This window comes from Balaenoptera borealis (genome assembly GCF_965194805.1).
Source record: "Balaenoptera borealis genome assembly, chromosome: 11".
Taxonomy (NCBI): Eukaryota; Metazoa; Chordata; class Mammalia; order Artiodactyla; family Balaenopteridae; genus Balaenoptera; species Balaenoptera borealis.
Window position 1 is genome coordinate 77,930,265 of NC_138868.1, and position 19,036 is coordinate 77,949,300.

The 19,036-nt window shown below is 35.0% G+C and overlaps 1 protein-coding gene across 1 annotated transcript in view; it reads left to right on the forward strand.

Annotated features, from left to right (window-relative positions):
- CNTN5 (contactin 5) overlaps window positions 1-19,036 on the forward strand; it is a 1,371,764-nt gene that overhangs the window by 1,347,881 nt on the left and 4,847 nt on the right. Inside the window, exons 22-24 of the mRNA XM_082339878.1 lie at window positions 7,779-7,965; window positions 8,438-8,550; window positions 16,724-16,892. Of these exons, the coding sequence (XP_082196004.1) occupies window positions 7,779-7,965; window positions 8,438-8,550; window positions 16,724-16,892 (469 nt within the window). The remainder of the gene's footprint in view (window positions 1-7,778; window positions 7,966-8,437; window positions 8,551-16,723; window positions 16,893-19,036) is intronic.

Here is a 19,036-nt window from a genome sequence, read left to right on the forward strand (position 1 = left end):
TGGAGAAATGTCTGTTTAGGTCTTCCACCCATTTATAGATTGGGTTGTTTGTTATTTTGATATTGAGCTGCATGAGCTGCTTGTATATTTTGAAGATTAATTTTCTGTCAGTTGCTTCATTTGCAAATATTTTCTCCCATTCTGAAGGTTGTCTTTTTGTCTTGTTTATGGTTTCCTTGACTGTGCAAAAATTTTAAGTTTCATTAGGTCCCATTTGTTTATTTTTGTTTTTATTTCCATTACTCTAGGAGGTGGGTCAAAAATGATCTTGCTGTGATTTATGTCATAGAATGTTCTACCTATGTTTTCCACTAAGAGTTTTATAGTGTCTAGCCTTACATTTAGGTCTTTAATCCATTTTGAGTTTATTTTTGTGTACGGTGTTAGGAAGTGTTCTAATTACTTTCTTTTACATGTAGCTGTCCAGTTTTCCCAGCACCACTTAATGAAGAGGCTGTCTTTTCTCCATTATATATTCTTGCCTCCTTTATCAAAGATAAGGTGACCATATGTGCATGAGTTTATCTCTGGACTTTCTTTCCTGTTCCATTGATCAATATTTCTGTTTTTGTGCCAATACCATACTGTCTTGATTACTGTAGCTTTGTAGTATATTCTGAAGTCAGGGAGTCTGATTCCGCCAGCTCCATTTTTCTTTCTCAAGATTGCTCTGGCTATTCAGGGTCTTTTATTTCCACACAAATTGTACAATTTCTTTTTCTAGTTCTGTGAAAAATGTCATTGGTAAGGCATTGCATTGAATCTGATAGGGATTGCATTGAATCTGCAGATTGCTTTGGGTAGTATAGTCATTTTCACAATGTTGATTCTTCCAATCCAAGAACATGGTATATCTTTCCATCTGTTTGTATCATCTTTAATTTCTTTCATCAGTGTCTTATAGTTTTCTGCATACAGGTCTTTTGCCTCCTTAGGTAGGTTTATTCCTAGGTATTTTACTCTTTTAATTGTAAAGGAAAATGGGAGTGTTTCTTTAATTTCTCTTTCTGTTTTTTCATTATTGATGTATAGGAATGCAAGAGTTTTCTGTGCATTAATTTCGTATCCTGCTACTTTACCAAATTCATTGATTAGCTCTAGTAGTTTTCTGGTGGCATCTTTAGGATTTTCTATGTATAGTATCATGTCATTTGCAAACAGTGACAGTTTTACTTCTTCTTTTCCAATTTGGATTCCTTATTTTTTCTTTCTCTTCTCTGATTGCCATGGCGAAAACTTCCAAAACTAGGTTGAATAATAGTGATGAGAGTGGGCACCCTTGTCTTGTTCCTGATCTTAGAGGAAATGCTTTCATCTTTTGAGATGATTGATTGAGAATGATGTTTGAGAATGATGTTAGCTGTGTGTTTGTCATATATGACTTTTATTATGTTGAGGTAGGTTCCCTCTATACCCACTTTCTGGAGAGTTTTTATCATAAGTGGGTCTTGAATTTTGTCAAAAGCTTTCTCTGCTTCTATTGAGATTATCATGTGGTTTTTATCCTTCAGTTTGTTAATATGGTGCATCACATTGATTGATTTGCATATATTGAAGAATCCTTGCATTTCTGGGATAAACCGCACTTGATCATGGTGTATGATCTTTCTAATGTGCTGTTGGATTCTGTTTGCTAGTATTTTGTTGAGGATTTTACAACTATGTTCATCAGTGACATTGGCCTGTAATTTTCTTTTTTTGTGACACCTTTGTCTGGTTTTGGTATCAGGCTGATAGTGGCCTCGTAGAATGAATTTGGGAGTGTTTCTCCCTCTGCTATATTTTGGGAGAGTTTGAGAAGGATTGGTGTTAGCTCTTCTCTAAATGCTTTTTAGAATTCGCCCGTGAAGCCATTTGCCCCTGCACTTTTGTTTGTTGGAAGATTTTTAATCACAGTTTCAATTTCAGTGCTCGTGATTATCCTGTTCATATTTTCTACTTCTTCCTGCTTCAGTCTTGGAAGGTTATACTTTTCTAAGAATTTGTCCATTTCTTCCAGGTTGTCCATTTTATTGGCGTATAGTTGCTTGTAGTAGTCTCTCATGATCCTTTGTATTTCTGCAGTGACAGTTGTTACTTCTCCATTTTCATTTCTAATTCTGTTGATTTGAGTCTTCTCCCTTTTTTTCCTGGTGAGTCCTATGTAATGTCTTTTTGGGCTCACTGTTACCCCAGTTACCTGCAGGCACAGTGCTTGGTAAATAATACATATTCAAAACAATTTTTTGAATAAGTAATTAAATTAATAGTTTTGAAGATCTCAAAGTGTGGTAAAATATTTACATTTCAATATGCATTTTGATTATTTTTTAAAACTCTAAACTTTGGTTTCCCTTGTAGCATAGTGGTTAAGAATCCACCTGCCAATGCAGGGCACATAGGTTCGAGCCCTGGTCTGGAAAGATTCCACATGCCACAGAGCAACTAAGCCTGTGCACCACAACTACTGAGCCTACACTCTAGAGCCCATGAGCCACAACCACTGAGCTTGCACACCACACTACTGAAGCCCACACATCTAGACCCCGTGCTCTACAACAAAAGAGAAGTCACCACAATGAGAAACCCACGCATCACAATGAAGAATAGCCCCTGTTCACCACAACTAGAGAAAGCCCACACACAGCAACAACTACCAAACACAGCCAAAATAAATAAATTTAAAAAAAAAACTTAAAAAAATAAAAACTCTACCCTTACTAGTCTAGAGAATAAATTACTTTCAATGGTGCAAAAATCGGATTTCTCTTTTGCAACATTAAATAACAGCAGAAAGTAGAGCTATCTTTATTAAATTCAGGGAGTACACTATTGAATGAGCAGTGATCATTGAGTGAAATTTAAATTATAAAAACGAGTGAATACAGGAGCTAAGAATTGTGTTTTTAAAATCTAACAGGTAACAAAAATCAGACAGGAGAATATAAAATACTAGGAAGAATTCTTCAGTGATTATATATATGACTGAATGAAGACTGGGAAGTAGGGGAAAGTTCATAGCTCATCCAGTAACCACTGACTCCATATAGCAGCAATCATGGATTTTAGATCCTGTAATTTCATGTAAGGGAACCAGACTGTGTATGACATGGATATCTTAGAATCATCACATCAGATAATTGAATATGTTATCTGCTTAGCTAAAATCATCATTATGGAGAATCAACTTTGGGAAAAAATGGGTTATCTACTAAGAAAAGCCATCTAGATTTAGGTTCAAATCTACAATCTTAAAGGTATCAGCTGACTCAGAATTCATGCTTCCTGCCTGCCACTATTAATATTACATAATTTGGAGGAACAAAGTCAAAAAACAAAACAATATGAAGGATAGCAAAAAAGGAAACAGACTTACAAATTACAAAAATCAGAAATGTTAAACCATCAAGAAACAAGATAGTTCAAGTAGTTGTGTGACAATAAGGGAGCTGTCTAAAACTATTCATAAAACTGAGGTTTTTATAAACAAGGTTATAGATATTCAGTGGTTAAGTAACTTGTCCCATTATATGAAGCTTATAGATATCAAAAATAAGATTAAAATTTAAGCCTTCTGACTCCAAAACCATGATGTGCCTAGAGCATGCAACATTATGGCGCATCTCTCAGATTCACACACTTTTGTTGGAAATGAAAATTAGTACAAACTATTTGAAAACCAGTGTGGCATTTTTGTACAAAAGCATAACAATTTCAACAATCTTAGACCCCATAATCACCTGTCTGGAATTCTATTCTGGGGAATTATCCAATATGTGGAAAACAATTGTACATGAACATATTCATGGCAACATTTTAATTAAGAGAGCAAAAGTTGGAAGCTACCCAAATGTTCCACAATAGAAAAGTGGTTAAATGATATTTGGTACACAAGGCATATGATAGACTTTTACTATTGATATAAAAAATGGGAAAATATTTATATGTGACTATAATGTTAGAGAAGAAAAGTAGGTACATAATTATATTAACTATATGTAATAAAAATACAGGAAGGGATAAACACACACACAAAAATCCCCAATTGTGTGAGGGTGATAAATTAGCAGGTTATCTATTCTTCCAGTTTCAGATATTTATATCTTTTTAAATGTTTTTAACCTCATTTCAAGTGATCTCATACAGAGTTCAAAGTTTATAGGTTGATAAAATCTATAATCAGGATAGAGTTGAATCATGAAGAAATAAATTGAATGAAGAGGAAGTTTCAACTTTCAAAGGTGCAGTGTGACTTATGAATACTATATTACCTCAATTCCAAGTTAAGAATCACTAAATAAGCACGATGTTAAACTCCAAATATTTTTCTGTTTTTCTGTTTTACCCTCTCCTCCATCAAAAAAAAAAATGTAGTAAATAAAATTATTATTTCACTGTGAAGGTCATAACTTCTCCAGCTCCTTTTTTTCAATATGCCAGAAAGAGAAATAATGTGTGGATTTTTTAGATTTATCACAGGTTTTACCTGGTGCAGCTAGTATTTGTGTTTTCTCACAATCAGTTACTTCAGAACATTTTATCTTTTACTTGGGATGTTTAATTTTGTGGTGATTCATCAGAAAATTAAACATTCAATATTTAACCTAAGTGTCCATCGACAGATGAATGGATAAAGAAGATGTGGCACATATATACAATGGAATATTCCTCAGCCATAAAAAGAAACAAAAATGAGTTATTTGTAGTGAGGTGGATGGACCTAGAGACTGTCATACAGAGTGAAGTAAGTCAGAAAGAGAAAAACACATACCGTTATGCTAACACATATATATGGAATCTAAAAAAAAAAAAAAATGGTTCTGAAGAACCTAGGGGCAGGACAGGAATAAAGACGCAGACGTAGAGACTGGACTTGAGGACACGGGGAGGGGGAAGGGTAAGCAGGGATGAAGTGAGAGAGTAGCATGGACATATATACAGTACTGAATGTAAAATAGATAGCTAGTGAGAAGCAGCTGCATAGCACAGGGAAATCAGCTTGGTGCTTTGTGACCATCTAGAGCAGTGGGATAAGGAGGGTGGGAGGGAGACGCAAAAGGGAGAGGATATGGGGATATATGTATACGTATAGCTGATCATTTTGTTATACAGCAGAAACTAACACACCATTGTAAAGCAATTATACTCCAATAAAGATGTTAAAAAAAAATTCAATATTTAGAAGTTCAGAATTTGTATAGAAATCTGTGTTTGTATCGAAATCTGTAATTTGCTGAATTTAATCACACTCAACTCCCTCAAATATATATATTTAGCTAACTTAAAATAATCTAGCCAATTAAAAAAAATTGAAGCAGAGACCTAGAAATCAGATATATCACTGGGAAGGAGAAAGATACACATTTGTTCATCCAACAACATCTCATCAAATTTTGTAGTTTGAAAATAACTTAGATTTCTTCATTTAAAAGTATGCTCGAGACCAAGCAAGATAAGTTAGTTCTTGGAATTGGGACTAATGGGGCAAACATAGTACAGAAGGCAGTGTTAGAGCATTTCAGCTTAATCAAACAAATTTCTGAAGTTCAGTCACTCAGCTGTATGCCAGTTCAAATCTATGAAGAGACAGGGATGAGAAATAGGAATTTGTTTATGATTATCTTATTAACCATATATATCTATATATATATATATATTCATATTCAAGATCTGTGTAGGTGTGTCAGGCAGTGTTTAATTGCAGAGAACTAAATTACTCTAGTTTAAGTAAGAAGTCTTTTATTATAATTATTAAATGGTTTACAAAATTATTGGGTTAAATTACCAGACTCCAGGGTGATCTTTCAAGAGTAACTGTTAAAGCTAATCAATAAGACTAAGCCACCAGGAAGACACTGATGTCTTCTAAAAACAGGAAGTCTCCAGCCCTAGTCCCACACTCCACTGCCATGGTTTGGAAGCCACCATGAAAAAGATGGCACCACATTCAGGAAGCCTCTGTGATCTGGAAGCCTCTGCTATTACTGCCTGTTCCAGAATCCCGCCATGTTTGCTATAATTTACACCAATAAGATGGATGTCTTGTGCCTGGCTCCTTGACTCCCATTAAGCTAATGGTTAGACAATAAGCCATTCATTTTTTCTGCCACAGTCAGGGGGTGGAGGGGAAAGGAAAAATAATGTCTCCATTACTAAACTCGTAGGCAAAAGAAACAGAATTTGTAGAAATTCACTCTCCATCTCGTTTTTACTTTCAAATACCAGGCATGGCATCTGACTGGTTAAGCCTAAAACATGTTCAGAGCCCTAACTGCAAGGGAGTCTTGGAAGTATGATTTTTATCTTTGCATCTCTTCAGTTCAGGAAGACACCAGAATGAGGGTGAAATGGATGCTGAAAACTAAAGTACCATATCCCTTTGGTTACTCAACATCCATACACATCCTTCTCCCCATTCAACAACTCCTCAAAAGCAACAACTGGCAATGACAATGCTCCATTGTGCAAATATCTCTTAAACAAATGAAAATGTACCCACCATCTCCCTAAAAGGGAGAGCCAAGGAAATTTCCATTACTCAATCTGTCCATCTCCTGTAATGAACTACATTAGAAATTTACCTACCCACAACACTCTATCACAAGAAAGGAAGGGGCCCAGGTTATTTAATATTTAGATATAAAACAGTATAAGGAAGAAAATATGGCTCTTACAGTCTTCATTTCATGAGGCTGCAGTTATAATTTGTAACTTTCTTCCTCCTCTACCCATTTCTTACTCCCTTTGTCTTTAGCCATTATCTAGGCTGGTAGACACATTTTAATATGGTACAGTGACTCAAATGTTTTTTCCAGAGAGGTAGGAGCCTACAGTGACTTCCTATGGCCCCAAGGAACTGGTAGTCCTAGGCATGCTCCAGAATATCTCAAGTTCCAAACAAACTCCTCACTGCCCAAATTTTGTAGCATCAACCTTAGCTAAACCAGAATCTGGAAAATGTGATGTTTGGTTTTCTAGCCTGCAGAGTAGAAAAAGCACTTGAAGGAGGATGAAATGTTTGCAGCAGTCCACTTCTTTCACCACAGTAATTAATTGGAGAAAGAAGAATTCCATTATTTTTACCGCAGTAAATAAGTAGGGGGGGAAAAAACTACTCTCTTGTGCCTTTATGCATTGTTAAATTCCAGTGTCTGAATAAGGTTAAGCTTTAGGTACACAGAGATAATTATTGACTCTCATAAAGGGATCAAGTTCTGTATGAGACCAGCCACCAAGACCTCATAACCAGGGAAGATCATCTCAATGCACAAATTGTGCTTTGACAAAGAACTGTTCCCTTCTGCCGCCCTCCCATATCCTAGCAAAGCCATTTCTCTGCATTTAAACCATTCCAAATTATCATGAGTGTTCTGTCGCCTCTCCTCTGTTAAATCCATCCAGCTGTGTGATTCACCTTTATGTGGGGCCCAGGAGGAAATATTTCTCATGCCTCTTTCTCAAATAATTCATTAAAAGCCCCATGGCTTTGAATGGGAAATGGTTCTGATGACCTACGAGAAAAGAACTTCTTCAATTTCTTTGAATGATTCTTCATACTACCAGGCTACAAGGTAACACCTTTCGTTGCTTGGCTGAGTACTGCTAAGTTGCTGCAGTTTACACAGATGCAAATCAGGCAGTGGCCAAGACAGTGATTTTAGCCTCATTAGTAGAATCTGTTAATGGGATGATACAGGAGTGATTTCCCAGAGATGGGTTTGAGAAACATCCAAAGGAAAAAAAAAATCAACAATCATAAGCACAGGGGAAACTTTAAAATTAATCTTTCATGTTGACAGATTGGCTATCGGAAAGACATGGAACAAGAAGATGCAGCAGAAACCATCAAAACTAGGGGGAATGAGTCATCTGTCATCCTGACAGGATTAGAAGGAAATACATTATATCACTTCACAGTGAGAGCTTATAATGGAGCTGGATATGGGCCACCTAGCAGTGAAGTGAGTGCAACCACCAAGAAATCCCGTAAGTGACCTGGGCTTTTTGTTTGTTTCAGACAAAAGGGAAACATCTTTTAACATTTCTGAAAGCCATGTGAGGTACATAAAAAGCAGAGCTGAAGAGGAGTTTTGATTTATAGTCTTGCTTCAATGCTTAGATCTGAATTCCAAAACTAGCTCAGAAAATTTTGTATTCATAGTAGATAAGGGTTATCTTCCTGTGAAACAAGGCTAAGCGATTTTGACACAGAAGGGAGATAAAAGGATTCAGGTTCAAAAGCTCAGCAGAGTAGCTATTAAAATGACACTCCTGGAGCAAAACCCTCCTTATCTGACTCTAGCTGGAAAGAAGCCTATGGTGCCAGTCAACTAGAAAAGACTGATATACTCACAAGAATAGACTGAACACAAGAAAAGACTGAAATACTCACAAGGATTTAAGTGAATAAATGTATTTAAGACTCCTCGTCCACTCACTTTCGCTTTTTATTTTGTAGCCCCCAGTCAAGCACCTAACAACCTCAGGTGGGAACAGCAAGGCTCTCAGCTTTCTTTGGACTGGGAACCTGTCAGACCATTAGCCAACGAGTCTGAAGTCATGGGCTACAAGGTCAGTGTTTTTTCACTCTCTTGGATAGACTCTCATCTAAAAAATTGCTAATGTGAGGATGTGCAATTTAAAAGGTGTATAAAGACCTATTAACATACCTATTTTTTTCTCAATCATTTTTCTACCTGAATCTTAGAAAGAGCCTTCCTGCAGTGGGGAATCCAAGGCAATCAAAATCAGTTTCAGCTACACAAGGCACAAGAAGGGAATGGGTAGGAAAGACAACAACAATTTGAATACAGGGTAAAAATGGCTCCATGAAGCAATGCCAGGACAAGCAGAACTTAGAGAGTCTTGGCATTCTCTTCCCAAAGACAAACTGTCCTGGCAGGTGGAAAAGACTGGACCACATAGTTTGAGTAGAAAGACTTTCCATTAGCAAAGAAACACAAGAAGAAAAAATGCTAGCATCAGCACAGGGGATAGGAAAGAGACCATGGAGAGAGACAGCAAGCTCCAAATAGATACAACATTTCACATACGGTCATCCTGCGATGTGCCAGCAAGAGATCTGCAAATATAAAAATGTTTAGGTAGTTTGTTTTTGAAAAACAGCTTTGTCTCTGATTTTAAAATATATGTGGTCAATATACTGAGTTGGCTGAATTTCAAATTCTTTTTCCAAAACATCAGATTCTATTTATTGTCTTAAACTCATACTGATTCATTAGTGGAATATTATTTATAGCAGATTTTTTAAAAATTTCAATGATAATATTTGACTGAAAAGCATCATTTAGGTGGTTGTTCAACTATCAGAGATGGTAACACAGCACTTTGTGTATAAAGTGCTAAAATTCTGAAGCTAAAAACTGAAAAAGTTATAAATGGAATATATTTTTAAGTTAGATAATTCCCATTAAGAATATCTTGAGGCACAAACTGTAGCACTTCTTACAGACTATGATTGATATGGATCATAGACACCCTCACAATGAAACACTCACACTCAAATCTGTCCTAATCCTCGTGGGTACTGAATTTGATCTTTGCGGGGAAGGCAGATGTGCCATCTTCTGTATCCTTCTCTTAGTCCTCTTCTTTCCACATCCTTCCCCTCATCCTCACAACTTGTATTCTAAGGCAAAGATATCCTTCAATGATTAAGGGTAGCAGTCTGGCCAGAAATTGTGATGGACCATTCAAGAAACAATCTAATATCATTAGAACTCTGGCAAACAATCTCCCAAACTGGAGAGGCAAATAGACCTAAGAAAGAGCTAGATAAGAGCATATGACTGCCTAGAAGAGCCATTTGGCTTCAGGCACATTTCAGGTGAGAAAAGAAATACCATGCAACCTGGAGAATACATGAGCCTGGGCATAGGGCTCCCAGGTGGGATGACCCTCCTTGTTGCTCGCATTTGCCCCCTTCTACATCTGCCATTGCTCACCTCTTTACATGTGACTGTCTCCCCAACTTGTTTATATATGATTGAAAGCAAGGCCTCTGTGTTACTCATCTCTTTATCCCTAACATTTCTAGAGTGGATGAACAAATTAATTTTTGACCCAACTTGAGGTATTTTATGCAATTACTCACAAGTGTGTATTATCAGCTGTGTGTTTTTCCTATCATGGCCTTCCCATGTGTTGTGGTGGAATGGGAAAAGAACACTGGCTTCTGAGTCAGACAGACTTGAGTTCAAATCCCAGTTGTGTAACTCTGAGCTAGTTGCTTAACTTGAGTTTCATTTTAACTTCAAAAAAATGCAAAAATAATGATAACGTATTATACAGATTATTTTAAGGATTAAGTAAGATAATTTGTGTAAAATGCTTAGCGTATAGGAAGTGCTCATTGAAAAATAGCTACTGTCTTTCTTATTGTTATTGGAAGAATTCCACCTAGTAAGGTGGAATTTTTAAATATTTTAACAGAAGAAACTGATCTTTAAAAGTTGCCTGCCAGTTCTGTCTCAATGAAGACAGCACAAGTCACCTGGAATACATTGTTGTGGAGGGGGTAATCACTAACATGGTCCATCTTAGTTGTATAAATAATGACAAGTAGGTACATGTTGACAGAGGATTTTTTTCTTTTATTTCCTTGAAATAGTCTCACCTTCTTATGTCCCTGAGAAGGAAAATCTAGTTCCTAAGAAAGGACTCTGCTGATAACAAATGGAGTGAGACCTCAAAGCCTGTTCTTTTGCAACTAAACCTTATTAGAACTTCTGATGTATGGGCTAATCCCCAGTTAGACACCTACTGGCAGGAATGACACAAAGGGCCCTATGAGGGAAAGGGGACTTCAGATTGATGATTGAGGCTTAACATAGAGCCTGGATTCTCCTGGGGAGGTCTAGTTTTCACAGGGCAGGTGACTAAGCACGAAAGCTCCTATTGACACAGGCATTATGGAACAGGAATATGATTAGAAACAGTAGCTGTGAATATTTACTAAAGAGATGGAACCCAGAGGACACAAGCTTGGAGCCCCCTTTTCTGAGCATGAGTTGAAGGAGAACTACTGCAGCGTTAGGCAAGGATCTGCATGCAGTGAAAGAGCTGTACCATCTGGAGGGAGGTTCACACAAATATGGAGTGGCTAGTATGGTACTCAGAGGGAGAAGACTTTGATTCCTACTACATCCCAAAACTACTGCCAGACCAAGAGTGGCACCACTGTATTAGTGAGCCCCATCTTCTTAAACATAACTGTGTGTGGCTGTCACAAAAAAAATTAACAAAATTAGGGACAAGTCAACACACTAATCTTTTCTCTTTCCATGAGGTAATTTGAGGTAAGCTTGATGTATTAAAATTAAGTTTGCCTCTTGAGATTCTTGGAAAATTTGCAGTAGAGGATTTCCTGCTAATAAGGGCAAGAGAGAGCTTCCACAATTAATTGCAATATCAAAAGGAAAGTAAATTTATTTTTACTTTTTGTCTTGGCCAAGTTACTTTGCTTGTAACAGCAAAAGAGATCACTAGAAATATACATGGTATGTAAATTTGAAGCTGGAAACTAGGAGTTAATGCCTGAGGTTTAAAGTGCGAGGATTTTATATTCCATGTTTTATATCAAGTCCAGTTTAAGATGGATGAATTAAGAAAAAATCCTCATCTAGAAATATTCCAGATTGTGAAAATGATTGAAATGTGATAAATATGGAGAAAAATAGATTTGTTCCATAGACTTGATCCATAAATAATCCATTAAACTCTTCTTTTTTATAGTTAAGATATTATATACTGGATGCAATTTATTCTCAAAAAAATAAACCACAAAACAAAACATAAGATAATAAGATAAAACAGCAGAGCTTGGAATTAGACCAATCCATTTTCTAAGGAAGCACGAATCTTACTCCTTTACTTGATTCCACAGATTAGGTGTCAGCAATATACATAAGGACAAGATATTACCAGAGAAAGGATACAATAACAAGGGAAATTTGGTTCAAAGGTGTTAAGAGAAAAAAAAGGTCTCCCCACCACAAAATCTTATCAGAGACTTCAAAAGTGACCAAGATTATAGTGAAAGAACGATGGAATTGAACCATATATGACAGTGTCACAGGAAACACATTAAAATTGAATCTATTCTGATAAATAGAATTAGCTAGTACTGAAATTTCTCACTGCTCTTTGAGACTGTCCAAGAGAACTTGGACTTCTTGGGATTTTGTTTAAGAAGTCCAGATTTAATAGTAATACTTTTAAGATATCACAGCTTCTATTAACAAGCAAGAGGAATAGAAGCATGAAGAACAAGAAAAATGCTGGAAAATAATTGTCGTTTGTAGACATGGCTACAAATTATTTCCACTCAAACAAAATAGCTTCCCACCTAAAAATATGAGTCAAATTTGGGAGTTTATTTAACATATTCATCACTTCTTCAGGTCATTTTAATATTTGACTTTTTTTTACATTTCCCAATTCAGATTAGCTGCATATTTTCCATATATATATATATATATATATATATATATATATATATATATATATATATATATATATAATCAGGAAAATGGAACAAAAACTTCAAAGAAATTTCCTAATTTAACTTATTTTTCCCAAATAAGTATTTTTAAATGAAGAAAACTTTGTTTTTATGACTCCACTAGCTTGGTTCTGAATCTAGAATCCTTACTAATTTTAGCACGTTATGTCTGTTACTACCACTTCCAAAGAAATGCTAATAACAAAACAGTGGACTAAAGTATATTTAGCCATCATGCTCCTTAATGATCTTGAGAATGGAGAATTTTTTTCTTTGTACTGTGAAAGAAACTTACCAAGATTATAAAGTAAAACAGCCATCTTATCCCCACCTTATTCTCCTTATACAGACTTAAACTAAAGTGAAAGAGAAAATAAATGCTAAATACCCAGGGGCTATGCTTTCCCTTGTGCAAATATACCCTTCCCCACCAAGACAGACTTCTGTCCATTCAGAAGACAAAAGCACTTAGAGGGAATTCAGGATAAGGGCTTCAGGCTACATATCAAGAAAACAGGGTCTCATTTTTCTGTCTATCAAGAAATATCCTTTCCCAGATATACGACCTCTTCACCATACATCTTCTTCCTCACCTCTACTTTCTGGTATTTATAGAGCTAGGGAGAGTATGGGGAAAATCAGGCTCAAAGCTTACTAGTTATTATATGATCCATCAATATAGACAGAAATTTTTGTTTGTTTATTCCATTTAGATATCAATTAGGGCCTGCCAGACTCCTGAGATATAGGTTCACTTGAACTGAAATTGTATTCCACAGCCTGTGGAACTTTGAAGCCCATCCCTATATTTCTCCAGCTTCTCAGGGAGCCTAAGGTCTATGGCCATTCTGGTCTCCTTGATTTCTTGTATCTTACAGCTGTTCCTTTATCTTATATTTACTCCAAATATGGGACTCAACCTCTTTCCTGTGATTCCTACAAGTTAAAAATACTCATATATAATGGTTTATACCATCATTTCTATATTTGATTATGCTTATATTTTTTCATCATAAAATATTTTTTAAAGATTAAAACAGAAATGGCTTGTATAATGTCAAGTATATACATATACAAAGAAGACTTTATGGAAATGTCAGTGGGAGATAGAGTGAAAGGCACACCATACAAACAAACGTCTGAAAATTGCCATAGGAAGTCCTGTTCTTAAAAGTCCTTGTAGTCACCCTACGGCTTGTGGCTTCTCACTGGTACTTGAGCCTCCCACCTTCTTTTCACCTAGATTCTACTATCTTGCTGATTCCTCCTCACCCACCAATTGCCACTGGGGTTTTGGATTCCTCACTCACTTTTGTGAAGAACAATTGTACCCAAGATGCTCAGCAAGTGAATAGCCCTTCCATTTAATAGGATCCATCCTTCCAATGGCACTTGTGGGTGAAACTAGCAAAAATTTATTCTGCTATATTTTTAGGCACACTCACACCATTATTGTTAATATCAGACATATAAACTAGCCATTTTAGATCACGCCTTTGAGAATAACAGGACTGCACTAATTTTTTGTTTAGGATCATCTTTTAGGCTAAGTTTTTTAAGTAGAATTTGAGAATAGTTTTGACAATAGACAATTTTCTTTATGTCTAGAGATAGCCATCATTGCAACTTCCAATCTATAAATGTCCAGATTCTCAAAGTACTCCCTGGTCTTCTTACTGTCAATAACTATTCTGACATGTCTTGATAACTCCTTAACCTTCTCATATTTCTCATTCGTAGTCATGTTTTCTAAATCAGTACTTTAAAATGAGCAAAAACTCTCTGAATCACGCAAGACTAACCATTAATTTAATGTATCTTTTCAGTTAGTATACCTACTTATTGACTCATAGCACTACATCTCCCTGGATGTATTGTTAAAAGCCACATTTAATCTCAAACTTCTTTTGCTACTATTAACTGATATTTTCCTGCCTTTACCTTTTGTTCCTAAATCTCAACTGATCCACAATTTTTTCTTCAACTCTGGATTTTACAGCCACATTAGATATGCATTACTGGCTGCATTTTTCTTTGTCATAAGAATTGTAATTTATTGAACCATAATAACAACGTCCTCTAAAATAGTCACTCCCCTGCCAATCCTCACCAATTTACATACTTTTTCGTTGCCATAAATTTGCTTTCTAATTACCTCATGTGGATGAACAGAATTCTAATTCAGTATGCTGCTACAGTCAAAATGAGAAGCATAAATTCTGATACAATTTTTATTTTTTAAAGCCAAAAGAACGTGCTATAGGCATCCTCCTAGAAATGTTTCTGATTCCCAAATCTGTACCACTCTGTACATGGCTATAGCATAAAATATGTTTCCTACTGCAGCACATAGCACACTCGATTGCACTGTTTATCTGTCTCCACTGTTAGACTGTAAGTGCCATGAGGAGACCATATAGTCTTATTCTCTGATGAATCTCCAGTATATAGCACTGTGCCTAACTCACATGAGATACCCAGTAAAATATTTGATGTTGCTCTTGCCACTTCCCAACTATGTTAAACCTATGGCATCTTTCCCTATAAGAATTTCAGTAGATAGAATTATTGCACATGTTTTATGCTTTTACAGAGAATTTACTTCTCTCCCAAGACTCCAAAGTAAATTTAAATCCATGAAAGATAGAGAAAGTAAATGGAGGCAGCATACTTTACCAGAATGCAGAAAGGAGGATCGAGTACGGGCATGCTTCAATATATGAAAATATTACTTTTCTAAAGTATTTTTTTCTTGTATGTAGGTTAGTTCAAGTTCAAAACACATTTTTAATAAACAAAAAGTATTATAAATTTTTGTCTAGTCTCCCAAGGAAGTTCATCTTTTATGATGCAAATGAAATACTGACCATTGACAATGAACAATAATAGCAACAGAAAAAGTCGCTTTCTCTTATTAAGCTTACCAGGTCCTGTGCTAGGCATTTTACATGCATTTTCCTAACAAAACCATGAAATAGGTGTTATTATCTCTACTATACAGTACAGGCACTTCAGATTTAGAAAGGTTAGTAACTTGCTCAAATTTGCTCAGACAGGAATGTGTAGGAGATTGTTTTTTGTTTTGTTTTGTAGGAGATTGTTTTGAATCCAGATCTGCGAGACTGCAAAGCCATTATTCTCTCCATTATGCAAAGCAATCATAATACTAACAATTATGATAAAAGCACAAAAACAATGAAAATGCATTTAAAATCTTAACTGCTGCTACTTGACCATTATACACACACACACACACACACACACACACACACACACACACACACACACACAAACAGTTTATTGGGGGCAAATGAGTAGAAACAGTATAATACAGTGAAACACCTCTGAACTGATCATCTGAATACTAATCTTCCAATGCAATTTCTTCTACAACTAGCCATATGATCTTGTATAAATCGTATAATCTCTATGACATTAGTTTTCTGAACTGTAAACACAGGATAATTCTGTGTCCTAATCTGTAGTTATAAAACTCTGTTTGCCATGAATACATGTTCAATTCTAGTACCATGAACAGACATCAGAAAACACTTAACTTGGCTACCCAATGTATCCAAATGCCAATTCACCAAAAGGCAAACACAAAAGTAAAAATAAAAATACTCAATATAATTTTAAGCTTTCAGCTATCTTCTACGTTGTTAAGGGTTTATTATTGATATATTTAACAAATTTTCTGATTACTCCTTTCAAATGATTTGAAGATGATAGCTTTGAGTACTCCCTCAGAATACTATTCATTTCAAGAACCAGGAATAACAGACTTTCAATGATCTGCCCCCTCACTACTTACTTCTCTAGCCTCAATTTCTCACTATTCTCAAATGTCTTCTAATGCTATTGCTTTCTTATTGCTTAGATGTATTTTTAATCTTCTCTTATCTCTTTGTAGACTTTTTTTCCTGCCTTTTCCAACTGGTGAACTCTACTTATCTTTAAATACTTAGCTCGGCATCACCTTCTCCTAAAAACCTTCCCTAAACCACCAGATGGAATTAAACCCTCTCTTTTGTATTCCCATAGTCCCTTATGTATACATCCATTGCTGCATATAACACATACATTGCATTTGCTTACATATCTGTCTAAGCTGTAAGCTCCTTGTACCTAGCTCAGAATGTGACATACAGAAGGCAGTCAATAAACATTTGAAATCCTTGATTGAATATCAAATGTTTAAACATCTGATATTATTCCCAGGTATTTTATAAGCAAGAGGGTCACAGCAACAGTCAAATTATTGAAACACAGAAACCTCAAGCAGTAGTCCCACTCCCTGATGCTGGAGTCTATATTATTGAAGTTCGAGCATACAGTGAAGGAGGGGATGGAACCGCTAGCTCCCAAATCAGGGTCTCATCATATTCAGGTAAGTTTCAACACAACAGGCTTAATTTGATAACCACTAACAATATTAAGATGGTGTAAAACTCATCAAAATTAACACGATAGATTGCACGGTTCAGAGACTTTGAAGTTTCTCTCATTTTACTCTGATTGCTATATGATCCTCCAATTAATACAAACCATGGCAGCCCACTCACAATTGTAGAATTTCTACAAATCTAGAAAAGAGTTAACATTTTCATTAAAATATCTTTATTTGTGAAATTCCCCTATCCTGATCTCAAGTAGTGTCTTGCTGGTCATTTGTGCTTTTCAATATTGCTTTTAACCAGTATTGCACTAATTTAATATATTATACCCATTTCTCTATTGTCATGATTACCTTTATCATTAGATAATGGAAAGTGAGGGACAGGAAAGTTTAAGGAGAATGTTTTTTAAATTAAAATTTGATTGTGTTTATGGATTTCAAAATAAATTATAAATTTCATTGAATATCTTTGTTTTGGGTTTTTTTCTTTTTCCAGCTTTATTGAAATATAATTGAGATATAGCATTGTATAAGTTTAAGGTGTACAACAGTTGATTTGATACACTTATATATTGCAAATATGTACACAAATTTATTGCAAAAATATAGCTAATACCTCCATCACATCATATAACTGCTATTTCTTTTTTGTAGTGAGAACATTTAAAATCTACATTCTTAAGAACTTTCAAGTATATATTAGTTTTATTAATTACAATCACTATGCTATATATTAGATCTCTAGAACTTATTTGAGCATCATTGTTATTATTAGCAATATTAATAATTTCTAGCTTTGACCGAGCCCTTGCTATATGTCAGGCACGGTCATAAGTGCTTTACATACATCATCTTATTTAATCCTCTCAACAATCTATGAGGTAGGTTGCATTATTCTTGTTTTACAGAGAAAATTTAAGTAACTTGACTAAGATCACACTATTACTAAGTGGAAGAACCAGGATTAAACCCCACTGCCATCCTTATTACACCAGCAAGAAAAAACTGATTAAAGGACGGGAGATTTTTACAAATTCAGAAGAAAGTAGTCATTTCATTGAGGTAGTCAAAAAAGAAAGGAAAAGATTTCATTAAATATACAAATGTCTCACTGAGAAAATATTAGGCAATTTTTATTAAGGCCTTGTATAAAAATGTTTAATGTACATTTAATTGATAGGTAATTATGAATATTATTTATTGAAGAATCATTCTCAAGCAGAAGTATCAACCTAAAGGGAAGTATCCAATGATATTCTGTAGAACTCTGAATGTGGCTTTATTATATTCAAAGTATTGCTCAACTTAGGTTAAGACCAGAGGCATTTCTTATGAATTTTTTTTGATGCCACAAAGTGAGATAGAAGGAAAACATAGTGGAGAAAATAATAAGATAGACTGAAACTTTGAGGAAAAGCTGTTGCCATAATACTTGGTAAGTAAATTCTTGCATAAAAATATAAGATGAGATAAAGGACATTATTGGGACAGTTGATAAATTTGAATAATGTCTGTAAATTAGATAATATTATATCAACATTAATTTCCTGTTTTTAAAAATTGTACTGTGGTATACAAGAAAATGTCTTATTTTTAGGATTTGCACATTAAAGTATTTAGGGGTAAAAGTACATCATGTCTTCAACTTACTTTCAGATGGTTCAGGAAATAAATGTATGTATTTACAGAGAGAATAATAGAGCAAGAAGATAAAACATAAACATTTAAGGAATCTGGAAGAATTCTTTATTTTATTCTCACTACTTTTTTGTGCATCTAAAATTATTTCAAAATGAGCATTTAAAAACAAAAATCACACGATACAGAAAATCTGACTTTTTCAGAAATTCAGGTGAAAAGACCTGAAAACTTAAATACATTGTGGCCACACAAAAACTTAATACACTTTATGATTTATTTATAAAATTATAGTTTCAAGAGCAAGAAAGGTAATAATGTCTCTACACTGATTCATTCACAATTGAAATGTTCAGATTTTCAAGAGCACATTGAAGAACTAAAGATTATTTCTGAAAAGTGAAAAAGATGACAACTCTTTGCTTGCTTGATAAGTCTTAAATTTCTAATAACAACAATACAAAGAGCATTTACTGAGCTCTGGTCATGTTCTTTAC